Consider the following 21453-nt stretch of genomic DNA (forward strand, 5'->3'; position numbering starts at 1 on the left):
CCGTTCCCTGGTGACTCTGGCAGGAAGCATCCATGGCACCCCCACACACACTCCCACCCCCTGCCCAACATGCACACACAGGCTGTTTTCCTGCACCATTCCTGCTCCATCCACATGGTGGGCACCCTGCACCTGAAGTCAGGGTCTGTGGGTTCAGGTCTGTGTATCTCCATTGTCTAACCCCGGCCTGGTGATGCAGACCTCAATGTTTGGAGAAGAAATGGGAGGAATGGCTTGTTCCCTGGGTGTGGGTGGACCCTGCTTCCCTTGCAATCAGTGCAGATGGTCTAGGGTGCTCAGCCCAGCCCACTGGAACTTTTAGGCAGGGAAAGCAGAAGTCATGAGTGGTTTGTGACAGGTCCTCCTGTGAGCCCACATGCCCATATGGACTTACCCCTCTATGTCTATATGGCCCATTTGGCCCTGAGGGTGTAGGGATGCAGAGGATCCTTGTTCCACACTCATTCCTCTGTGAACACAAGCTGCTCCTAAGACCAACACGATTGTCCCTTCCCTCTCCTCCTCCACCTCCCTCCAGCCCTCTCCAGATCCAGCAGACTGTCTGTGAGTCATTCAGACAGCCCCTTGCCCGCCATTGTGTCACCCCTTCTCTCATCCCTGCCGTGGGCTCCACTATTCCTGGCTGATGTTTCCCTGAGAACTTGCCCTAGTCAATGGGCCCAGATTTTGTGGGCCCCCTTAAAAGTAATGTCCCAAGTGCCAGGGCCATGGTAGTCCAAGACCTAGGCCAGATGGCTGTCTCCTGGGCACAGGACAAAAACACTGTCCCAGGTGATAATCATACCTGGGAATGCACACTGGCTAATGACTTTCAAAATGAAATTGTATTGGGGTGGTTTGGAGCCCAGACAGCACCTGCAGGGAGTCACCAACACATCCTGGAATCAGGTGACCTGAACTCAGCAAGCCTCCATTGTCCCAGTGGGATGGTGGTGGTTCCCTGGCAGAGTGACAACTGCACAGAATGATCCTGAAGCACAGGCCACACACACAAGGTGCATCAAGTGCTGGGGCTCTGCTCCCCATCCCCTATTCTCCCCTTGTCATACCCCATCCACCTCCCCTGCCACCAGAACTGAACACAGCCCTTCAGTGAGGTGGCCAGAAAGCCTGGAAGTGTCCCTCTTGGTCCTAACTCAAGACCTGCTCCCTTAGGCAGAAGGTGTGAAGGCTGAGCCCTTTGAAAATCACTCAGCCCTGGAGATCGCAGAACAGCTGACCCTGTTGGACCACCTTGTCTTCAAGAAGATTCCTTATGAGTAAGTGGGCACTTCCTCCCTCTCTTGCTCCTCAGGCATCTCCTCAGCACATCCCTGAGACACAGGCAGCAGGTTCCCAGAGCTGCACAGACCCTCCATGTCCCAGAATAAAGATGCATGGATTCCCTTCCTTCCCCTAAGTTCTTTGTCTACTTATCAGCTGCCCACGTGCACACGTACACAGGCTTTTCCAGAAGCAGCGCTCAGAGCCCCTATTCTAAAGGTCTAGAAAAAGCTGTGTTCGTGTGTGTATGTGTGTGTGCACATAGACATGTGAGAAAATATGCACACAGGCATGTGTGTGGGCACACAGGTGTGCACATGCAAGCTCCAGGCACAGACTGTGGGGACAGCTCCAAACTTTGACTAAACCCCAAGGCCTACCAGCTCTGGTCTGTAGTCATCACCTGCAGTGTTCACTGTAATCATACTGCTTAGATAATTTTGCATCCCTCTTTCTTTAACAAGTGTACAGAATTCCCTAGCAGCATTATAAAGTCACAGGGTGGTTTTCACTTTTCACTTTTATATTTAAAACTGAACTTAAAACCAAACATCCTTGTAACAAAATATTTCTCTGAACTTCTGACAGTTGTTCCAGAATAATTTCCCCAAACTGGAATCTCCAGATCAGAAGCTACACGTCATGCAGGGCTTTCATTCTCTGCTTTCCAGAAAGGGGGCCCGGCACCCTCACAGCCCTCACCCCCCAGAGTTCAGCCTTACCTAAATGAGGACACTGGCATTTTGAAAACTTGCCACATCCCCGGATGTAGAAATAGTCATCATTTCTGATGTGCTTCCTCCAGGAGGAGAAACAGGATGTGTTTTCACACCCAGCCTGTCTCCTCCCAGCCCTGCTGCCCTTGAGATTCTGCCAGGTGCATCTCCTCACCATTCCATCCAATCAGGAGCCTGAGCAGCCTGTGGCTTTCCTTGAGGTCCTCTGTGCTGCTGGGTTGGCTTGAAGGCAACCTTGTCCTTCTATCCGGTCCTTTTTTGTGGCCTCAATTGCCCCTATTCCACAGACAAATCCCTGCAGAGTCAGTAAAATGTGAGTTCTCCCTACAGCGAGCAAGACCCCTGACAAGACCTAATGTGCCCCCCTCACAGCTGAGGATGATCCTCCCAAGCCTTGTCTTGTTTCAGCCTCACAGTGACCCTGTGGGGAAACTGCCCTGGTTATTCCCATTTTACAGTTGGGGGAACTAGACCCTGAGGCATAAAGGGCTTTCCTGAAGCCACACAACCAACACAAGGCAGAGCTAGACTGGAGTCTAGGGTTCCTTCCTCTCCAGAGCTCTGAGGAAGGTAGATCTCCCATAAATGGCAACCTCAAAAAGCAAAGAGGGCTGGGGGTGGAGCTCAGGGGTAAAGTGCCTAGTACTCAATCCCCAGCACCTCACCACCCTGGGTTTCCCTTTCCTTCCTGCAGGGAGTTCTTCGGACAGGGCTGGATGAAGCTGGAGAAGAACGAAAGGACGCCTTACATCATGAAAACCACCAAGCACTTCAATGATGTGCGTATGGGCAGCAGCATCTTTCTCTGCCCAGAGTTTCTCTGCCCAGAGTTTTCTCTGCCCAGAGTTTCTTCAGCAGGACCCTCAAAGGGCTGAGTGGAGGGCAGGCTGTACACTGGCAGGAGCCAGGCCACCTGGGTCCTCTCTGGTGTCCCCACCCCCAGCCATATAACCTTGGGCTGGTGACTTCAGTCTCAGTTTCTCCACCTAATAAATGGGCTGACCACTGAAAGGTCACATGACAATTAACAGGGACAATCAGAGAAAGACACTCAGCCAAGCCTTGGTTCCCGGGGAGCCCTCCCTCAAGCCTGTGATTACTGAGAGGAGTCACCTGAGAGCAGATGTGGTGATGTGCCTGATGGAAAGGAAGGGAGGAAAGGGTTGTGCTTCTGCTGTGCTGCTTACCTTTTAACCTCAACTCAGTATCAGAAACAAGGACTGTTAGGCTGGGGAATGGCAGACAACCTCCCTCTAATGCATACACACATTACCCAGCACCCTCCGAAATTCCTGAAATGTTGGCTAGGGGCTTAAAGTACCCTGGAAGTGATGAAATGATGTTCTTACCACCCTCTTGACTTTCATGATGGTTAACTGGACCCCACAGGATCACATTAAAGAGACCAGAGACCCAAAACCACTAAGGGCCAAGGCTGGGTTGAAGCCAAGGGCTTGTAAGTGTCCCTGGGCAAGATCAAGATGGCCTGGTATCTGACTCCGCCAGTCTCTGTCTCCTACTTTATCCCCTATTCCCACCCCCTATGCTTTCTTGGGGATGAACTGTAGAGATACCAAAACAGCAAAGCAGCCTCGTGTACATAGCACAAAGGACCTGGGCTAACTCTGATTAGGACACTAAGATCAGACAGGAGCATCCCATAAACCCAGCTCCTAGAAGCCCATCTCAGAAAAACATGAGAGCAGCAGAGATCAGAGGGCAAACAGGTCTCAGTCTGCTAAGGCAAAAGTCTCTTCAGCATGGAGTGTTGGCAAAGTTCCCTGTAGTAGTTGCCCCTGGTTGAGTTCCTGCCTGGTGCCTAGCACTGCGCTTTACATGCATAATAATCTCATTTAAAGCTCACACCAAGCCTAAGGGATGGGGGCTGTTCTCACATTTGAGATACTGAGAAGCTGAGGCTCTAGCAGAGTGTGTGGCCGAGCATACCTCCCGTGCCTGCACTGTGGAAGATGGCCCTTGTGAGAAAATCTCTCTCCCAGCAACTTCTCCATATCTGCTCAAGGTCTGCCCCCTGGATCCTTGGGACCCATCCACACCCAACCTCGTAATAGCTCTGAGAGCAATTTGCACTCACCATCTTCATTCCTCTGAGTTTAATCATCAACATAAGAGCCTTTGATGGGTGGAGGTGGGAGCACATGATTCCACTTATCCTGACCGCCTGCCAGGGCTCTACGCATTAACCTCAGCAGGGGATGGGCCCCCAGGCACACACAGCCCATCCTGGGTGGGTCCTTGGCAGCCAGGAGGAACAGAAAAGACCCACTATTACAGCAGAAGGGAGGAGCCATCTGGAGCCTTCCAGTCCTGGGCACCAGGTGGTTTTCTGCCCTGAACAGAGAGCAGAATGGCTACCCCTGTGTCTCCCAGGACAGAGAGCAATGGAGACCAGACAAAGCTTTAGCAAACAGGCTGCTAGAGGCCTGGGTCTGACCATGCCTTACACACACGTGCACAGTGCCAGGCAGCCCGACACTGTCCTCTACTTGTGCTGTCCCACTGTATGCACAGGACTGTTTAGGACAAGACAAGAACACAAACTGATCATTCACTTTTTACTGTGTGGCAGGTGCTATGCTATAAGGGTTTCATAGACATCATCTCATTTAATTTGCTATTCTCATTTTATAGTGGGAGAAACTGAGACTCAAAGAAGTTAAATTGCATCACCCACATTACACAGCAGGAAAGTCCCCTCTGAACCCAGGGACAGCCTCCAGAGGCTGCCTCATCACTCCTTGGCACTTGGCCATCTGTGTTTAAATCATTCTGTATCCTGAGACACAGAATGTGTGTCTCGATGACGGTGGCTTTCTTAATGTCCCCCAGGAACAGTTCTCTTTGCTATTTTCCAGCCCTTCTGCCTTCCATGTCTTCGTCCTTCTGACTGGTACTAGCTAAGATCTCCAGCATGAGGGCTAGACCTGGGGGAGACAAGCAAGGTGGCCAGGGTACAAAGCTTAAGAAGCCACTCACCCTCCTGGCAGTTGCACATTGAGGCCTCAGGTGCCTCATCCTCGTCCCCATGCTTTCCAGGACAATGTGGAATGGACACAGTGACAGGTGTCTTGTTCTTAGTGTTAAAGGGAATGTTTCTGCTATTTCCCCATGTAGGATGGTGTTTGCTCTTCTATCAAGGTTTTTTTTTAAATCCTTTCTACTCCTGTGTGCTAGAAGTTTTTCCCATGATGAATATTGACTCTGTGTGTGTGTGTGTGTGTGTGTGTGTGTTACTGACGATTAAACCCAGGGCCTCACGCTTTGAGCTACATCCCCATGTTTTATTTAGTTTGAGACAGAGTCTCATTAAGTTGCCCATGCTGGACTTCTTGAACTTTTGATCCTCCTGCCTCAGCCTCCTGAGTAGCTGGGATTGCAGGCATGCACCAGCATGCCTAGCTGGATATTGATTTTTATCAAGTATTTTTCCTCCTGCTATTGAAATGGTCATGTGGTTTTTTTCCTTTAGTCTATTGATATGGTAAATGACAGTTACACTCTTTTTTTCTAATAATCAAAGATCTTTGCGTCCCAGGGACAAACCCAATGTGATTGTGGTGTATAAACAGATATGTCATTTCCTTTCTTGTGTTGTCCATCTCTGGTATTGGTATCAAGGTAATGCTGGCATCATAGAATAAATTAGCAGGTATTCTCTTTCTCTTTCTTCTTAAAAAAAATAGTATTTCTGAGCCCAGTGGCACACACATGTAATTCCCAACAACAGAAGGCTGAAGCAAGAGAATATCAAGTTCAAGACCAGCCTCAGCCACTTAGTGACACCCTGTTTCAAAATAAAAAATAAAAAAGTCTGGGGATGAAGCTCAGTGGTAAAGAGCCCCTGTGTTCAATCCCCAATACCAAAACATACAAAATAACTAGTATAACTTTTACGTAAAACTGTTTTCAAGTTCAGTGCTTTCTTGATGGAAAGATATTTTAACTACTACTTCAATTTATTTATTTATTTGTGTGTGTGTGTGTGTGTGTGTAGTCTAAAAAGTAGAAGAGCATAGCAGAAACCAGCTGCTATGAGATTAAGAATCTAAGCAGTACTTCAATTTATTAGGAGATACAATACATGCACTATTTTATGTTATCATTCCCTTCTGATTCTCTTGAGTAGTTTTACATGCTTAAGTAGTTCTACAGTACCTTTTTTAGAAATCTTTAGAAATTGTTTTAGGTGTGTGGATGTAGCTCAGTAGTAGAGAGCTTACGTAGCATGTGCAAAGCCCTACATTTAATCTCTAGCATGTCAAAAAGAAAAAAAAAGATGAAGAAATTGTTTTTGATAAGATTTGGTAGTAAAACCCCATAACTATTATTCATCTGCAAATATTCTTTTTATCACCTTTTTAAAAATTAGTCTTTTTTTACTTTTATTTTAAAATAATTATATTCATAGGAAGTTGCAAAGAAATTGCAAAGAGGTTGGTGCTTCATGCTGCACCAACTCCTTGCAATTCTAGTTCCCTGCTGTCTGGCCCCAGTTTCCCACATTCCTAGCTACTCAAAATACAACCCAAACTTGAATTATTTGTGGAATGTGATTATTGGCTGGGTTGAGGTCTCTTCTACTGTGTATGTGAGGTGAGCAAAGCCTCAGACTGTATGTCTAACCAAGCAGGACATATGGAGGGAGATTCCCTCAAAGCTTGGCCCTTTGTAACTGTTGATTGTTCCAGATAAACTTTAGAATCTAGAACTTTGTAAGCTCTAGAGGAAACTCCCACTGGGTTTTAATTGATTACATTAAAACTCATGTATTAATTTTGAGAAAAATTGTATGTTTACATTCCCATTTGGGAACGTGATCTCTTTCTCCATTTTTCAAGACTTTTATACCCTTTGGTTTGTGTCTTTTCCCGCCCATGTAAAATCCTACATGATTCTAAATTATTTAAGTTCCTAGGTAACTACAAATCCCCATTGTTATTTTGAAGATAATCTGTTTTCATAGTATTTTCAAATTAGTTATTGCCAATTTAAATAAAACTTCTCATTTTTGTATATTGAGTTCTTAACCAGTCATCCCAATGAACTCTATTCTTGTTCTTGAAGTTTCCAATTCATTCTTTTGCCATTTTCAAAAGGCAGTCATATCTGCAAACAATGATGTTTTGTCATCTTTATAATAATTATTCCTCTTATTTTTTTCCTGTCTCATTGCATTGGCTTAAAGATCAGTAACTTGATCGCTTCAGAAATCATCCGCAATGAGGACATCAATGCAAGGGTGAGCGCCATCGAGAAGTGGGTAGCTGTGGCTGACATATGTCGCTGCTTACACAACTACAACGCCGTGCTGGAGATCACCTCCTCCATGAACCGGAGTGCAATCTTCCGGCTCAAAAAGACATGGCTCAAAGTCTCTAAGCAGGTGCAGGCAAGAGGCTGGCACTGTTGCCACGTGGGGCTGGGCTGGGGTTGGGGCAGGAAGACCAGAGGGCTGGCCATTGGGCATCCAGAGGAGGGTAAAGGACTGGGATGTTTTACTCACAGGCAAAACAGAGTCACATCCCCTATGTCAACCAGGACCAGATATGAGGCCCACAAATGTGGGAGTGGGCCCTGTGAGATGTAATTCTCACGTGAGTAATTAATACCCCAATGTGGGAAGTGGGAAGTAGTGATTATTGGCCTCAACACTCTTTTTCTTGGATTGGAACAAAAGTGGTGTCTTTATGGATATCTCAGCCCAGATCTTCAGTGCAGCTGAGGATAGGATAAATGATCCCTTGTCGAAACTCTGATTTCACCAGCCCTCTGGCCACCAAAATTACTTGGTCCCTGTTACTCATGGGGTAATTCATCATCTTAAATATGAGTTTGGTCTTTGTTCATTCAGAACATGATTCTGAAAAACTATAAGGTGAATTCCTTCTCAGGAATAAAAGGGTCATGACTGGGTAGCTTTCCTTAAAGGAGGTCATAATGAGGCACTTGGATCACTTACCTGGTATACATGGTGGATGTCCCAACCCCAGCCTGTGTGTCCACAAGAGGCTGGACAAGCAGCCTAACCACCATGGATAGGGGAAGCCTCTAAAGGCACTGATACCTTGGCAACAGTGTCTATGGTCCTTCAAATGGGTGGGCATGCAGGACCCAGTGTCTCCAAGGGGCCTGTCTCATCTGCACACTCTGAACTTGCATACTGTGTCCCCTTCACTGTTCTTTTTATCACCTGCCCCTCACTACCCTCTTCATGCCAATGGCAGGTCATGATCCTACCTACCAATCCTGAAGCAGATCCAGAAATCCTTCCTACTTAGATAAGCTGCCAAATCAGGAAAGTCCTGGGACATCTCTGGTGCCCTGACCCAGCCTTTCAGTCACTGTAGGCCCTGATTGCAGCAGGGCTGCAGAGGTGCAGGGACAAGCCCTTGCATCCCGTGAAGGTTGGACTGCTCGCTTCTTGGCCCACAAAGATGCCAAGATCAGGATAAGAACCATGAAAGATGCCATTGTTGTTAGTGGGCTCAGGAAAGAACAGAGGCAGGGGACACAGGAGCTCAGGGCTGCAGGGACATCCAGCCACACATGGCACATGCTGTCATAAACTGGTGAAGTCAGGTTTGAGCTCTGCAGAGCCACCAAGTCATCTGGGCTGATTTGGCCTACCAGGGTTCAGGCAGCAGGGTCTGGGGGTCTCATCCAGATCAATATCTTTCTCTTCCTATCCTGTACTATCAGAATTACATCATCATTCCAGGGGTTCCCCAGACCAGGCTTCACTTTCCCTCCCCATGGGGATCTTCCTGGAACCTATACTCTACATCTCTTGGCCTCTCATTCTACAGTATCACCTTCCTCAAGGAGTTGGGAGGGATCCACCTTGGCCATCCTGAATCTACCATTCACTCCCAAGAGTGAAAATCAAGGGAAGTTAGTGTGATCAGTGTATGTAGCGTGGCCTGCATTCTAGGATGTCATTCAGGAACTGGTCCAAAAACCAAAGATGCCTCTGGCAGTATGTCCAGGCCTCCACCCTCTGCAGCAGCTTCTCCCAGCCCTCAGTTGTGCACGGTAGTTGTGTATCTGCACAATGCCTGGCTACAAGGGCTTCTGGGAGTCCCTGGCCACAGCTTGATCAGCACCAGCCAGGGGCAATTCATTGTATGACTACAGGTATCTGAGGGACACTTGTAACCCATCAAAATGGCCATATTTCTTAGAGGCCTGAAACAGTCTAAGCAGCTCATTTTTATCAGTTTCTTAAATCTGCTGGCCCAAAGCAGAAAAGCATTTTGTGAAGTCCAGTGCAGTCCTGGACAAGAAACAAGCAATCAATTGTACTTTGGAATTTCAATTTCTCCTCTCTTCCTTCAACCTCTCTCCCCTCCTCTTTGCCAATAATTATGCTTCTTCAGGAAAGGATCTGATGAGTGATAGGATGGCAGGAGAGGATGGCACTGATGAGTGACATGGTTTCGTTTGCTGCCTCAGGATGGTTGTATATATGGGGACAAAAGCTTCTTTTTGCCTAACAACACATTTTGGCCTCTTTGGGAGGAAACATTCTTGGCCTCTAGGGTCTTCCATTTGTTGAACAGGAAGGGGTGGGAATTTAGAGGCCATATAGCCATCTTTCTTCCTGACACTGCCTCCAAGGCAGAGTCTTTGCTTGATCCCTGGTTTCATTGGCATAATTCAAGCCCTGCCCCATTTCTGCCCACTGGCATCCATATTCCAGCAGAAATGCCCAGGATTGAGGGCCTGGTACCCCAGGGAACATCAAAAGATGACAACCTCCAGCCCAACCAGAAGATACTTGAGCTGCTTCAGAGTGAAACACACTTTTTTTTTTTTTTTTTAGTTGTTGAGGGACCTTTATTTTATTCGTATATTTATATGTGGTACAAACCCAGTGCCTCACACATATGAGGGACGCGCTTTACTGAGCCACAACTCCAGCCCTGAAACATACTTTTTGAGTAGCACTTGGGAAAATTCTGTGGCCTCCCAGCCCATGTGGCTCTTTCCTGGATAGAAAGCAACAGCTTAAAAAGGAGCAGACACAACAGAGTTCCATGTATATGAAAGGGATCAAAATGGGCTCAGCTCATGGGCTGGGGATGTGGCTCAAGCGGTAGCGCACTCGCCTGGCATGCGTGCGGCCCGGGTTCGATCCTCAGCACCACATACAAACAAAGATGTTGTGTCCGCCGAAAACTAAAAAGAAAATAAATATTAAAATTCTCTCTGTGTCTTTAAAAAAAAATGGGCTCAGCTCAGAGACATAGTTGGCCCCAGATGTTTTCAGAAAAACCATGTCTCAGAACAGCCACTGTACCTTTTCATGGCCTCAAAGCTCAGTGACACTTCACCCAGAAGTATGTGGCCACCAGGACCTTCTGATCTAGCTTCTCTGTGTCTCCCAAAACTCTACAATATCTGAACTAGCTCTGCTCTTAGGGAACACTTGGATCACCCTTCTCATTTCCTAGGTGAGAAACAGGCCCATCAAGATGCGTGGAGTGGTGATTTGCCCATGGACATGTCAAGGGTGGGTGACAGAGTCCAGGGAGGCCCCAGGTCTTCTGATGTTCGGTTCCCACATCTGACCTCAAGTCATCTCAGGTCATTCCTCTGAAGGTGGGTGGACAAGAAGAGGAAGGAGGGTGCAGCTCTGGGAAGGGATCAAGGCAGGAAGGAAGCAGAGGCCCTGGGCAGAGGTTGGCCTGCGTAGATAGGCTTTGCCAGGCATCTGAGAACAGACTCTCAAGGAATGCAGAATCACCTGACTTGGTATGGGTGGTGCCATCCTGGTGCATGTCTCTGTCACCATATCCAGAATACATTTGTGTTCTGATCAGAGTCAGTCCACACCAGGCACTAATATTTCTTCTCCTTGTTGATGAGGCACTAAACCAAATGGGGTGTTCTGCCCTTTTTTTCCCTCAAAGGGTGTACATTGATTCCATCTTCCATCAGCATGGATACTTAGTTTGTCATTCATGGGCTTATTTCTCAGATTAAATCTGACCCAGCACATCTATGGCCGTGACCTCTTCCAGGCTGATGAGTGCGTCTGGTGGCCCATGGCCATTCTCCAGCATAGTTTCTCAGCCACATTCTGGATTTTTGAGGACCAGAGCTAGAAAGGACGTCACAAATCATCTCACTCTTTTATAAATGATGGAGCTGAGAACCCCAGAAGTGAAGGGACTTCCCTTAGACCACATCTGAAAAGGAGTGCAAGCCAGACCCAACACAGCACTGGTCTCTTCAGGCAAACTCCAGCCACTGGAACTCGGCTCCAGCTAATGGGTGGGCTGGGCCTGGGATGATCATGTGGCAACCCTTCAACCTGGGGCTTCCTCTTCTCCACCCAGGCCTTGTCTTCTTTGATGATCAATTCATCTGCCATCTTTTGTCTTGAGTCTTAAATTTGGAAGTGTTTCTGGCACATAAGAGTAAAGGTGTGAGAAGATGGTCACATCCTTTGGATAGAGTTCATGTGAAGTATGATAGAAAATCAGCCATTTCCTGCTCAGAACACAGGCTTCTTGGAGTCACCCACCAAATCCTTCTCACTACCTGGTTTAGGATCCAGCAGTGTTTCTGAGGACTATAGCACATTCAGGCTCCCACTTCTGTACTCTGAGAAATGTGTGTGAGGACCAACACACACAGTGAGGGCCCAGGCCTGACTCCTAAGGAGGTGGGGGCAAGGTTGCCAGACACAAAAAGTTCCCAAATCCAAAGCAGATGTGGCTCTGGCACCCTGGAGGACAGCATGCTGAAGTGTGGGCCAGAGCCATGGGCCTTGATGTGTGCTGTGTGTTAGTAAATGCTTCTAATTCCTTCTAGACAAAAGCTTTGATTGATAAGCTCCAAAAGCTTGTGTCATCAGAGGGCAGATTTAAGAATCTCAGAGAAGCTCTGAAAAAGTAAGTTATGTGTCATTTTGTCACTTTTCTGTTTAAAGTTGTAGAACTGCATTGCAGGGACATCCACATGCCACACCAGCCAGAGCAGGAGGTCTGTTTGTCTGTCTTTCCCTCTGTCTTCCCACAAGACCCCTAGGATTCCCGGACCCCAAAGAAGGGTCAGCTTTGTCCTCTACCAGAGAAACTCCAGGGTTTGGTAGCATTTCCTGAGAGAAGCAGAGGAGGGACACTGGAATCCCCAGAAGCATGGTGGTGGTGCTAATGACAATAGGGGTGCCGGATTCCTTGATTCTCAATGCACTTTTTTTTTTCTTTTAAGAATTCTGACCTCAGAGTATGTCTTCAAGTCAATGTGTTTAATGTGGTTGTCTTTTCTTTTTTCTTGAAAATGAGTCATCAAAACAAGAGTGCAGATTACAGACAGTGGCATCTCAGAATCAAAGAAATACATTTTTACCAAAAATCACACCTGTTTGCAAAGAGCCTTCTCTACCCCTCAACACTGCCTGTGAGGCAGGTTTCTCCACCCCGCACTCTTGTCACTCTGACCAGGATGGTTCAGTTGTAGGGGCTATCTTATACACTATGGGATCCTTAGCAGCATTCTTGGCTTCTACCCATGAGATGCTAAGAGCCCCCTCCAGAAATGTCTCCAGACATTGCTGAAATTGCCCCTCCTGAGAACTACTACCCTAAGGCAGCTCCTCCCATCCTGTTTTTCCAGACAAAAGCTGAGGGGCTAGTGGCTTATGCCAAGGAAACGTGGCCGTAGCACTGGAGCCCAGACTCGGCCCAGGCAGGCCTCCAAGGCCAGTGCTCTGAGGTTTCCCTTGAACTGTGTCCCATGAGGTCTGGGCAGCCTCTTCCAGGGAAGCAGTGGCTCTCAGCTATAGCACAGGGCAGTGTGGCCACTGCGCACTGTGGCCACACACTCATGAAATGTGGGCTTTGCATGTGCCGCTGCCACTGGATGCTTCCTTCAGACTTCCCCACGGCTCTGCCCTCTTTTCATTGTTGACTGTTCTTTTCCCTCCTTGCCTGGCTGGCTACTCACTGGAACTTTGAGAGGCCCTGGGAGACCTGGAGTGCTGGTACCCTATAGAGTCAGGAATCCTCCTCCCTTCTGTGAGGGATCTCATGACCCCTGCCGATAGAGGTCCCACTGGAGGTCCCCACCCCTGGCACCTGGGACTGGGACAGCCAAAGCCTCCAGCCCTTGACAGTGGCTTTGATGCCTGCCCATTCCTACTCTGCTGGCCTCATCTGCCTCCCCTTCTTGTTTCCTTCCCGCCTACTTGACCCGTCCTTCGCCAGCTTCGTGTATCATTGCCTTGACCATCTCCACTTTGTTTGTGTCCTTAGACAGATGTTCCACCCATCTGTGCTGTCCGGCCGTCTCTCCTCCGCCAGGGCTCCCTGGAGCCCCTGTGGACTGTGCTTGTGGGGAAAAGCCCCACCGTGCATTCGGCAACTTGTCCGTCTGCCCCCGGGCGCCGCTCCATCCGCCTCCTTCACATGGCTTCTTCGTCTGCCGCAGCCACCGCCACCTCCACTGCCTCCGTGGCCCCCCATTCTGTCTGAGTCCCCATCCTGACTGTCTTCCCTCTTTCAGGTTACCTGTGGGCCTGTGTAAGTGCCACCCCCAGGCCTGTCAGCTATAGCACAGGGCAGAGCCTTTGGGCAATCTGGGAGCTAAGACCTTTATGCAAACCAGGTTCTGACCTTGTAGGGCCAGAGGTGCACAGGAAGGAGGCAAAGAGAGCCTGGGCCAAGCCCGCCCTGCTCCTTTTCTTCTAAGGCTCTAAGGTTTCATGTAGAGCGACATTGGGTGAACCCTGTCTCAGCAGGCAGGGGACAATGGGCAGAAGAAACAAGTTAGCAGTCTGCAGGCATAGTTGGTGATCCACCCAGACAAGACCCTGGGATGGATCTCACTGGGTGGGTTCTCAGCCCCATTCCTATGTCCTGTCATTAAAATCTCCACTCTTGTGCCAGCACCAGACTGGAGAATGGACTTACTGCCTTTACCTGCCAAGGCTTTACTCCCAAATCTTGCACTCCAGCCTCCCAGCCAAGTTCCTAAATATCCCCTGGTCCACCTACAACCCTCACCATGGGTACCCCTTCAGCTTCCTGCCTAGCCACCCTAAGAATGACATTAGCACCCCTTCTTATTCCTTGAACCTACACCCTTGCAAAGCCCACAAAACTGTCACCACATGACAATTTCTCAGTGATCAGAACAGCTCCGTGCACTAAATTTTAGCAGTAAAATTTGGTCATTTCTGGTTTTGACTTCTCCATTTGCATATCTGTACCATTTGTCTTAAATTAGAACAGGAAGTCCTTGATTTAGAGAAATACAGAGGACAGCCTTTTACTGTACGTTCTTCCCCTAAATTAAGAAAGGAAACTACCCTGGAGGAACGTGACAGCCAGCTGACCATCAGGCCATCCCCCTATACTCTTTAAATGGGGTAACAATCTGTTTATCTTTGTGAATACCATGAATCCAAAGGCTGATGTTCCAGAGTTCCAGAGTTTTGAGGCTTCAGCAAAGTCAAGTACCTATTTCTATCTTGGAACCTAGGGGGCAAAAAGCAAGATGGGGCTTCCAACCCACCACACTGAAATATTTCTTGCAAAGTCCAAGGTCCTAATTGCCTTATAGTTCATGCCAGACCTTTGGACCCTGAAACTTAGGGATTTAGCCCACAGAGCCCAGCCCCAAGTGCCCCTCAAGCCCTCCCTGAATGCCCCTCACCAGGCCTTGAGATGGGAGAAGGAAAGGAGGTGCCCAACCACACCAGCAGAGACTGATGACCCGACCCAGGGAAGGGAGAAGATGTAGGGGTGGGAGAAGGTGCAGGGGTCAGGGAAGGACAGGGATGCCATATCATGGGCCTACTTCCTGAGGCTTGGCAATGAGCAGGCGGAACAGACTCACTTTCGGTGCCTGGCACAGCTTGACCTCCATTATATTATTTCACCTGACATCATCAAGAACTTCTTGATAGAAAGAAACATCAATCAAGCCTGGGGACTCAGAATGACCACAGGCAAGGCTCAGATGCCAGGTGTCACTAGGCATTAGGGTGCCACCATAAGGCACTGCCCAGGAAGCCAGCTGCAGCTCTTAGGATGGGGTGGGGTGCTTCCTGCTCTGCCCCCTAAAACATTTGCTATACGCACGCAAGAGCTCTGCCAACAGAGGAAGCACCCCCACAATCAGCTTTGCTGGGTAAACCCTGGCCAGAGGCAAGGCTGGATCCCACCTGAGATAGCCAAGATGCCCCCATGAAATTTAGAACAGGCCAGTCTTTGGATATCTTGCCACTATGGAGCCTCCAAAATACTTCCCTTGTCATTCAGAAGCTCAGAGTGGTTCAGTCCCCAGGCAGGGTGCCTTTGGAGCCCTCCGCCAGCCTTCTATCTCACTCTGCCAACCCCAGACATTTACCTGCAGGATTCTGGGAGAGTGTATGGGGCCGGGCGTGGGGAGATATTGTTTTCTAGCCCCCTCATCCAAGGCCCCTCTCTATGAGACAGTAAATAGGGACAGAATTTGATAGGGCTGCTGGCACTCTTGCAAATGATTAAACTGCAAATAAGTTTCCTTCTCACCATTGGATCATGAACCCCCATGAACACCTCAGGGAAATCTACCCCTGATCTCTTTCTCTGGTCTCAGTATTCAGAGAACCTAAAAGGCTTTTTGAAACCCTCTGACCCTTTGGATTGTTCACAGACCCGTTGTCAATCCCCTAGCTGCCCCCTTCTCCCTTCTTCCTTCAAGCACTCCTGGGTATCTGGCTGCCATCCCATGTGGAGGTGACCAGTGGAGGGGGAGAGCATCCTGTGGAACCTGCACACAGCCAAATGCCCCAGACTTCCAACCCCAGGGCATGTCCCAGGTCTTTGGGTTATTTCTGCATCAGCTCCATGAGCCCAAGCCTCAGACTTGAGCATGACAGAGAGAAATAAAGACTGAGCACCTGATAGTCACCCACTAGAAAGGCCAGATGAACCCAGGGAGGTCCTCCAAGGTCCAGGATGAGCCTTACATTTATCTTATCATAGCTCACTGTTAAAAATATAGAGAGAAATAAATGGTATAGATATATAGATATAGATATATTATGAGCTGGGACTGTGGCTCAGTGTTAAAGCATTTATCTAGCAAGCATGAGGCCCTGTGTTCCAGCCCTAGCTGGAACACACCCAAAAAAAAGTGTGTGTGTGCCTGTGTATGTGTGTAATTTGAAATTACAATCCTGGGTACAAATGCATATTTGTACCAAATATAAGAACAAATATTCAACAACATATCTATCTTTATTCCATGCAGTCAACTCAGGTATTATCTGTTCCACGTTTTTTCAATCCAGTCTACACCCTCCTAAGTTGATTTTGACTCCCATGACAGGACCAAGACTCAGAAAGCCCTCTCTCCACTGCTCTCTTACACCAGGTTTCTGCCTCTGTCACGGCTTTGCCATGCCCATGTGCCAGCTGTCCTAGCATTTACTTAGTAATCTCCTTGAACTCACTTATTCCCAAAAATAAATTTAAGATAATTATATGTGGTAACAATCAATGGGAAAATCAGCATATTTACTGTGAACACAAGATTATCAGGTAAAAAATTTAAATTCTGTCTGGATTTTGATGCTTGCCAATACTCTGATACTGATACTTGTTACTATTTGTTTAAAAAGGAGGAAAAGCAGGGAGAGAAGAATGATGAGTGTTGAAAGTGTCAAAGACATGCTACCCAAATGAGGCTGTTTTGGAGCACCAAGGGAAAATTTGAAAATCTTAAGTTTCTTACCATGTGAATCAATGTTATTTAATATGTGCATCACTTAAAATCAACTCCCAGAGCCAAGTGCAGTAGTGCACGCCGGCAACTTGGGAGGCTGAGGCAGGAGGATCACAAGCTCCAGGCCAGCCTCCCCAACTTAGCTAGGCCCTAAGCAAGTTAGCAAGACCCTGGCTCAAAATTTAAAATTTACAAAAAAAGACTAGGAATGTAATTCAGTAGTAAAGCACCCCTGGGTTTAATCCCTAGTGCCAAAAATAATAATAATCGACTCCCAGGCCACCTAAAATTGTCTTAGCTGGCATCAGTGCCAGTGTACATGGGGAACCTGAGGACCAGAGAGGAGAAGGACAGGCCCAGGTCACACAGCATGCAGGTGAGGGACAGGGCTGTTTCTGTTCTAGCTCTGCCATCCTACCTGCCTCATTCCCTCCAGCATGACAGGATTATAAATGGCCATGAGGAAACCAGGAAGCTGGGCTGGAAATGAAGGTCACCTGCATCACTCACAGCAATTCCACCGACCTCTGTGTGCTGAGCTGAGAGCACCGTGTGAGGAATCCCCTGAAGGGCTAAAGGGAGTCCTACCAGAGCATAGTGGCTGCTGGACTCCATCACAGGGCCCATCAGTCCAAGGTGTGGCCGGCCCATCACACCTAGGCCCCATCTCCTGAAAATGCAGATCCCTAAGAGTCCCCAGTCATGGAAACAGCACCTAAACCCGACCCAGAAGCCACTTCCAGGAAAGTGAACTCAGAAGGCCAAGGTCTCTTGCTATGGTAACCCAAGCCCAGTGGAGGCAGAGGATGAATGTCAGGGAACAAAGAGGGAGAGGATGCTGGACAGGGTGGCTGGCAGGAGAGCCCTCGGGGTAGGATCTGGATGGAGAGTAGTGAAAAGACAGCAAAGGTGGACCAGGAGGGAGCTGGGGCAGCAGAGTCCAAGGACTCTGACTGGGACGTAGGGCAGAGAGGTAGAGGGGGCCTTCTGACTCATTGAGACAGCTGGGACAGACCAGCCTGTGCAAGAGGCCCAAGCAGCACCCCATTACCCCCTCCCCAGAGGAGGGACCCCAGGCCCACTGGACAGTATTATTATGTACTATTATTATTGTTAAAGAAAAATTCTTTGCCTCTAGCCAAGCAAAATATGCATGGGGGCAGGGAGTGTTCTGTTCTTAGCAGAAGTTTCTTTTTTTAAGTGAAAAACATTTGTTAATGTCATTTGCTTCCAAGTTGTGACCCACCCTGTGTCCCTTATCTGGGGATGTACCTCACTGACCTGGCCTTCATCGAGGAGGGGACGCCCAATTACACGGAGGACGGCCTGGTCAACTTCTCCAAGATGAGAATGGTGTGTTTCCGGGTGTGGCTGTGGGGGAGGATGGTTGGGGGAGGGGAACCAAAACCCAGACTCAACCTAGAGCCACCCAGGCTCCAACCCCAACTCAGCCTGCTCCACATGTTTCCCCACCAGAAGCCAGAGTGGGCTGCTCCAATAAGAAGCATCACTGTCATTGGTGCATGGTAGCATTTGGTAGGTGCTAAGCAACAAGCTGAGGGGCAGGTGCTCTTATTATCTCCACTATACAGACTAAGGCTTGGTGAGGTCAGGTGATCAGCTCAAGGTTGCATCACAAGGGCAGAGCCAGGTCTGCAGCCCAGGTCGGTCTGACTCCAAATCCTGCACCTTCATTCACACCACATCCATTATTTTTCATAGAAACACTTGCCTTATGTGGCTAAAGTAAAGTCACTTATGCAGCACCTCCTAAATTTTCTCAAAAAAAAAAAAAAAAAAAAATCCAGGATGTGGGAGGGGTCCAAGAAAACTTCTCCTAGCTGGAGTGGGACTTCCAGCTTTTCCCAACCTCACTTCAACAGAGGGCCTCTGCTGTAAAATAGGACCCCGAGTTTAATCAAAAGTGTTTCTCTATCAAAACTAAGTTAGAAGCCCCATCCTGGTGAGGGGCACTTTCACATCGTGTCTTACACATGTTAGACACCTAGATCCCTCCGACTTTTGCTGTTGTTGAAAGGTTTTGTATAGCAATGTTGAAAGTTTTTGCCACTGACTGAGGGAGGTTTTTTTTTTCCTCCTTTCAATCATTAGCATAATCAGTGCATAGAAACTTGACAAGTATCACTCTTAGAAACAGGTTAAAAAAAACTACAAGCCAGTTGTAGTGTAGCCTATAATCCCAGCTGCTCAGAAGGCTAAGACAGGAGGATCATGAGTCCAAAGCCCATCTCAGTCACTTAGAGATCGGCCACTTAGCGAGGCCCTGAGCAACTCAGCAAGACTTTGTCTCTAAATAAAATATTTTAAAAAGGGCTGGGGATGTGACTCAGTGGTTAAGTTCAATTCCTGGTACCAAAATAGTAGAAAACTACAAATGGAGTGAGGTGCAGCTCCATGGTAGAGCTTGCCTGACAGGTATGAAGCCCTGGGTTCCATCACAGAACCACAAAAAGAGAGAGAGAGAGAAATGGAGAGAGGAAGAGAGAAAAATGGGAAGGAAGGAAAGGAGGGAGGGACAGAGGGAAAACCATAGGGTACCTCAGTGGGACCCTCCTGGAGGCAACGGGAATGGAGTTAAGAAAGTCTGACTTCAGACTTAGCACTATGCTCTTCAGTCCTGCAAAGGGTGAGGAGAAGGACAATTAAGAAAGCAGACTGTCTTCTAAAACTCCTTCCCTCCCACAGATATCCCACATCATCCGAGAGATTCGCCAGTTTCAACAAACTGCCTACAAAATAGAGCACCAAGCAAAGGTAAGCGGCCAGCTTTACCGACTACCGGCTCCTTCACAGTGGCACAGCCTTCCGCCCTTTTCCCTGCACGCCTGCGGGCTTTCCCTTCCTAAATCCTCGTGGGCCCAGCTCACTATGCCATCCCTGTAAAGAAGGCGTCCCTGCTCCCTGTCCCCCTGGTCAGAGCTGCCCCTTGTTCAAATCAGACCCGTCTTATCTTATGATTCTTTTCTGATCTAACTTCCCAAAGGATAGTTCACAGATGTGTCTGATCTCCCTTGGGCAAGAAATAAATATCTCTTTTTGAAAAATGCTAAATGGGAAGGATGGTGCACATCTATACTTGGAAGATTATAGATAAGTGAATTAGAAAGCTAAAACAGAAGGATCACAAATTTGAGGCCAGCCTGGGCAACTTAGTGAGGCCCTATCTTGAAAATAAAAATAAAAAGGACTGGGGATGTAGCTTGGTGGTAAAGTACCCCTGGGTTCAATCCCCAGCACCAAACATATATATATATATGGGGAATGATGTGAATATATATANGAGACAGGAGAATCAAGAGTTCAAAGCCAGCCTCAGCAAAAGCAAGGCACTAAGTAACTCAGTGGGACCCTATCTCTAAATAAAATACAAAATAGGGCTGGGGATGTGGCTCAGTGGTTGAGTGCCCCTGAGTTCAATCCCCAGTACCCACCCCCCACAAAAAAAAAAAAATTCAGCATTTTCTTCTGTCTCCAGACACTTCTTTAAGCTTTTCCTGAAGCTCTAATGTACAATACAAGTAAATATTATGGCTCTTCAAACTTCTTTCATTAATAGCCTTGCCACGGTGGTATCTGCAGCCAGTATCCCACTAAAGAAAAACATCTGAGGGAAATTTATCTTGACTATGCTCATTATGGAAAGAAACTAACTCATCAGTCTGCTCAACCCCAGAGGGTTTGGGAACATAGAGAATTGTATATTAAAGAAAGGAACGTTCCCATGGAGCACAAGCTAAGACTAAAAGACTAGCCTCTTTCACATGGTGGTAAATCACCATATCTTTATCCACGGGTATGGGTTAAACCAGACTGTGAGATCTTAAGTCATCTTCCTAGAGGTGGTGGGAGTAAGCTCCTAAGAAAACTTTAGAGTCATCTCATCTGTGACTATTAATCAGCATCCTAGATGGTTGGTTTCAACCCTCACAGTGGCAGAGTCAGTTAGCCAAGACAAGTCACAAGGCTCGACTTTCCCAACTATCAGAAGATTCTCAAATGTGTAATAAGAAGTACTTTTTTTCCCCCATTTCTGCTCTAGGTTTCTGGGTGGGGGTGGAGGAATGCACATTTGCTCCAAACAGCTGACAAATGAATCTTGGAAAGACCCCTGTTGGAGCTGGGAGCTGCCCACAAGATTTAAGTTTTGCTCTCTTACTTTACAAGAGGAAGAGGGGGTAGGGAGGGAGAAGGAAGAGAAGAACCTAATTCACAGGGGTGAATCTTCCTGACTTTACACTCCAACAGTTTGCCCTAATGTTTGCATACATTCTATCCAAACATTTTATTAGGAAACTTTTCAACAGAAACATTGAGAAAACTGTGAATGCCCATCCACCTGCCTCTAAGATTCAACAATTGCATCTCAAAAATTGTGTCCTGATAATTTAATACTATCCTTATAAGAGAAAACATCATATACACATATATTTACACTTGTAACTTAAAGAGTTGTCACTTAGTGCCGGTGAATTGTGCACTTAATAATGGTTTAAATAGTGCATTTTATCTTATACATACTATACCACAACAAAAGGGGGGAATGCTAAGGGAAAATCAAGGCATTAATACATTAATATGTATTTTCAATGACTTTTAATAACCTGATTGATACCTGAGGAATAGGAATCTCACTGACTTTTTTTTTTTTTTTTTTTTTTTTTTTTTTTTT

The 21453-nt window shown here is 47.5% G+C and overlaps 1 protein-coding gene across 2 annotated transcripts in view; it reads left to right on the plus strand.

Annotated features, from left to right (window-relative positions):
• Positions 1-21453, plus strand: part of Rasgrf1 (Ras protein specific guanine nucleotide releasing factor 1) — a 107676-nt gene that overhangs the window by 84165 nt on the left and 2058 nt on the right. The window contains exons 21-26 of one of the 2 annotated variants that reach the window (XM_048792930.1): positions 1177-1280; positions 2716-2800; positions 7228-7425; positions 11862-11941; positions 13304-13570; positions 17999-18114. In XM_048792930.1, the coding sequence (XP_048648887.1) occupies positions 1177-1280; positions 2716-2800; positions 7228-7425; positions 11862-11941; positions 13304-13535 (699 nt within the window). In that variant the 3' untranslated portion in view covers positions 13536-13570; positions 17999-18114. Of the gene's footprint in view, positions 1-1176; positions 1281-2715; positions 2801-7227; positions 7426-11861; positions 11942-13303; positions 13571-17998; positions 18117-19469; positions 19539-21453 lie in introns of those variants that run through there. The other variant, XM_015480209.2, reaches the window with a different exon arrangement.

The sequence above is a fragment of the Marmota marmota genome, unplaced genomic scaffold, assembly GCF_001458135.2.
Source record: "Marmota marmota marmota unplaced genomic scaffold, marMar, whole genome shotgun sequence".
Lineage (NCBI taxonomy): Eukaryota > Metazoa > Chordata > Mammalia > Rodentia > Sciuridae > Marmota > Marmota marmota.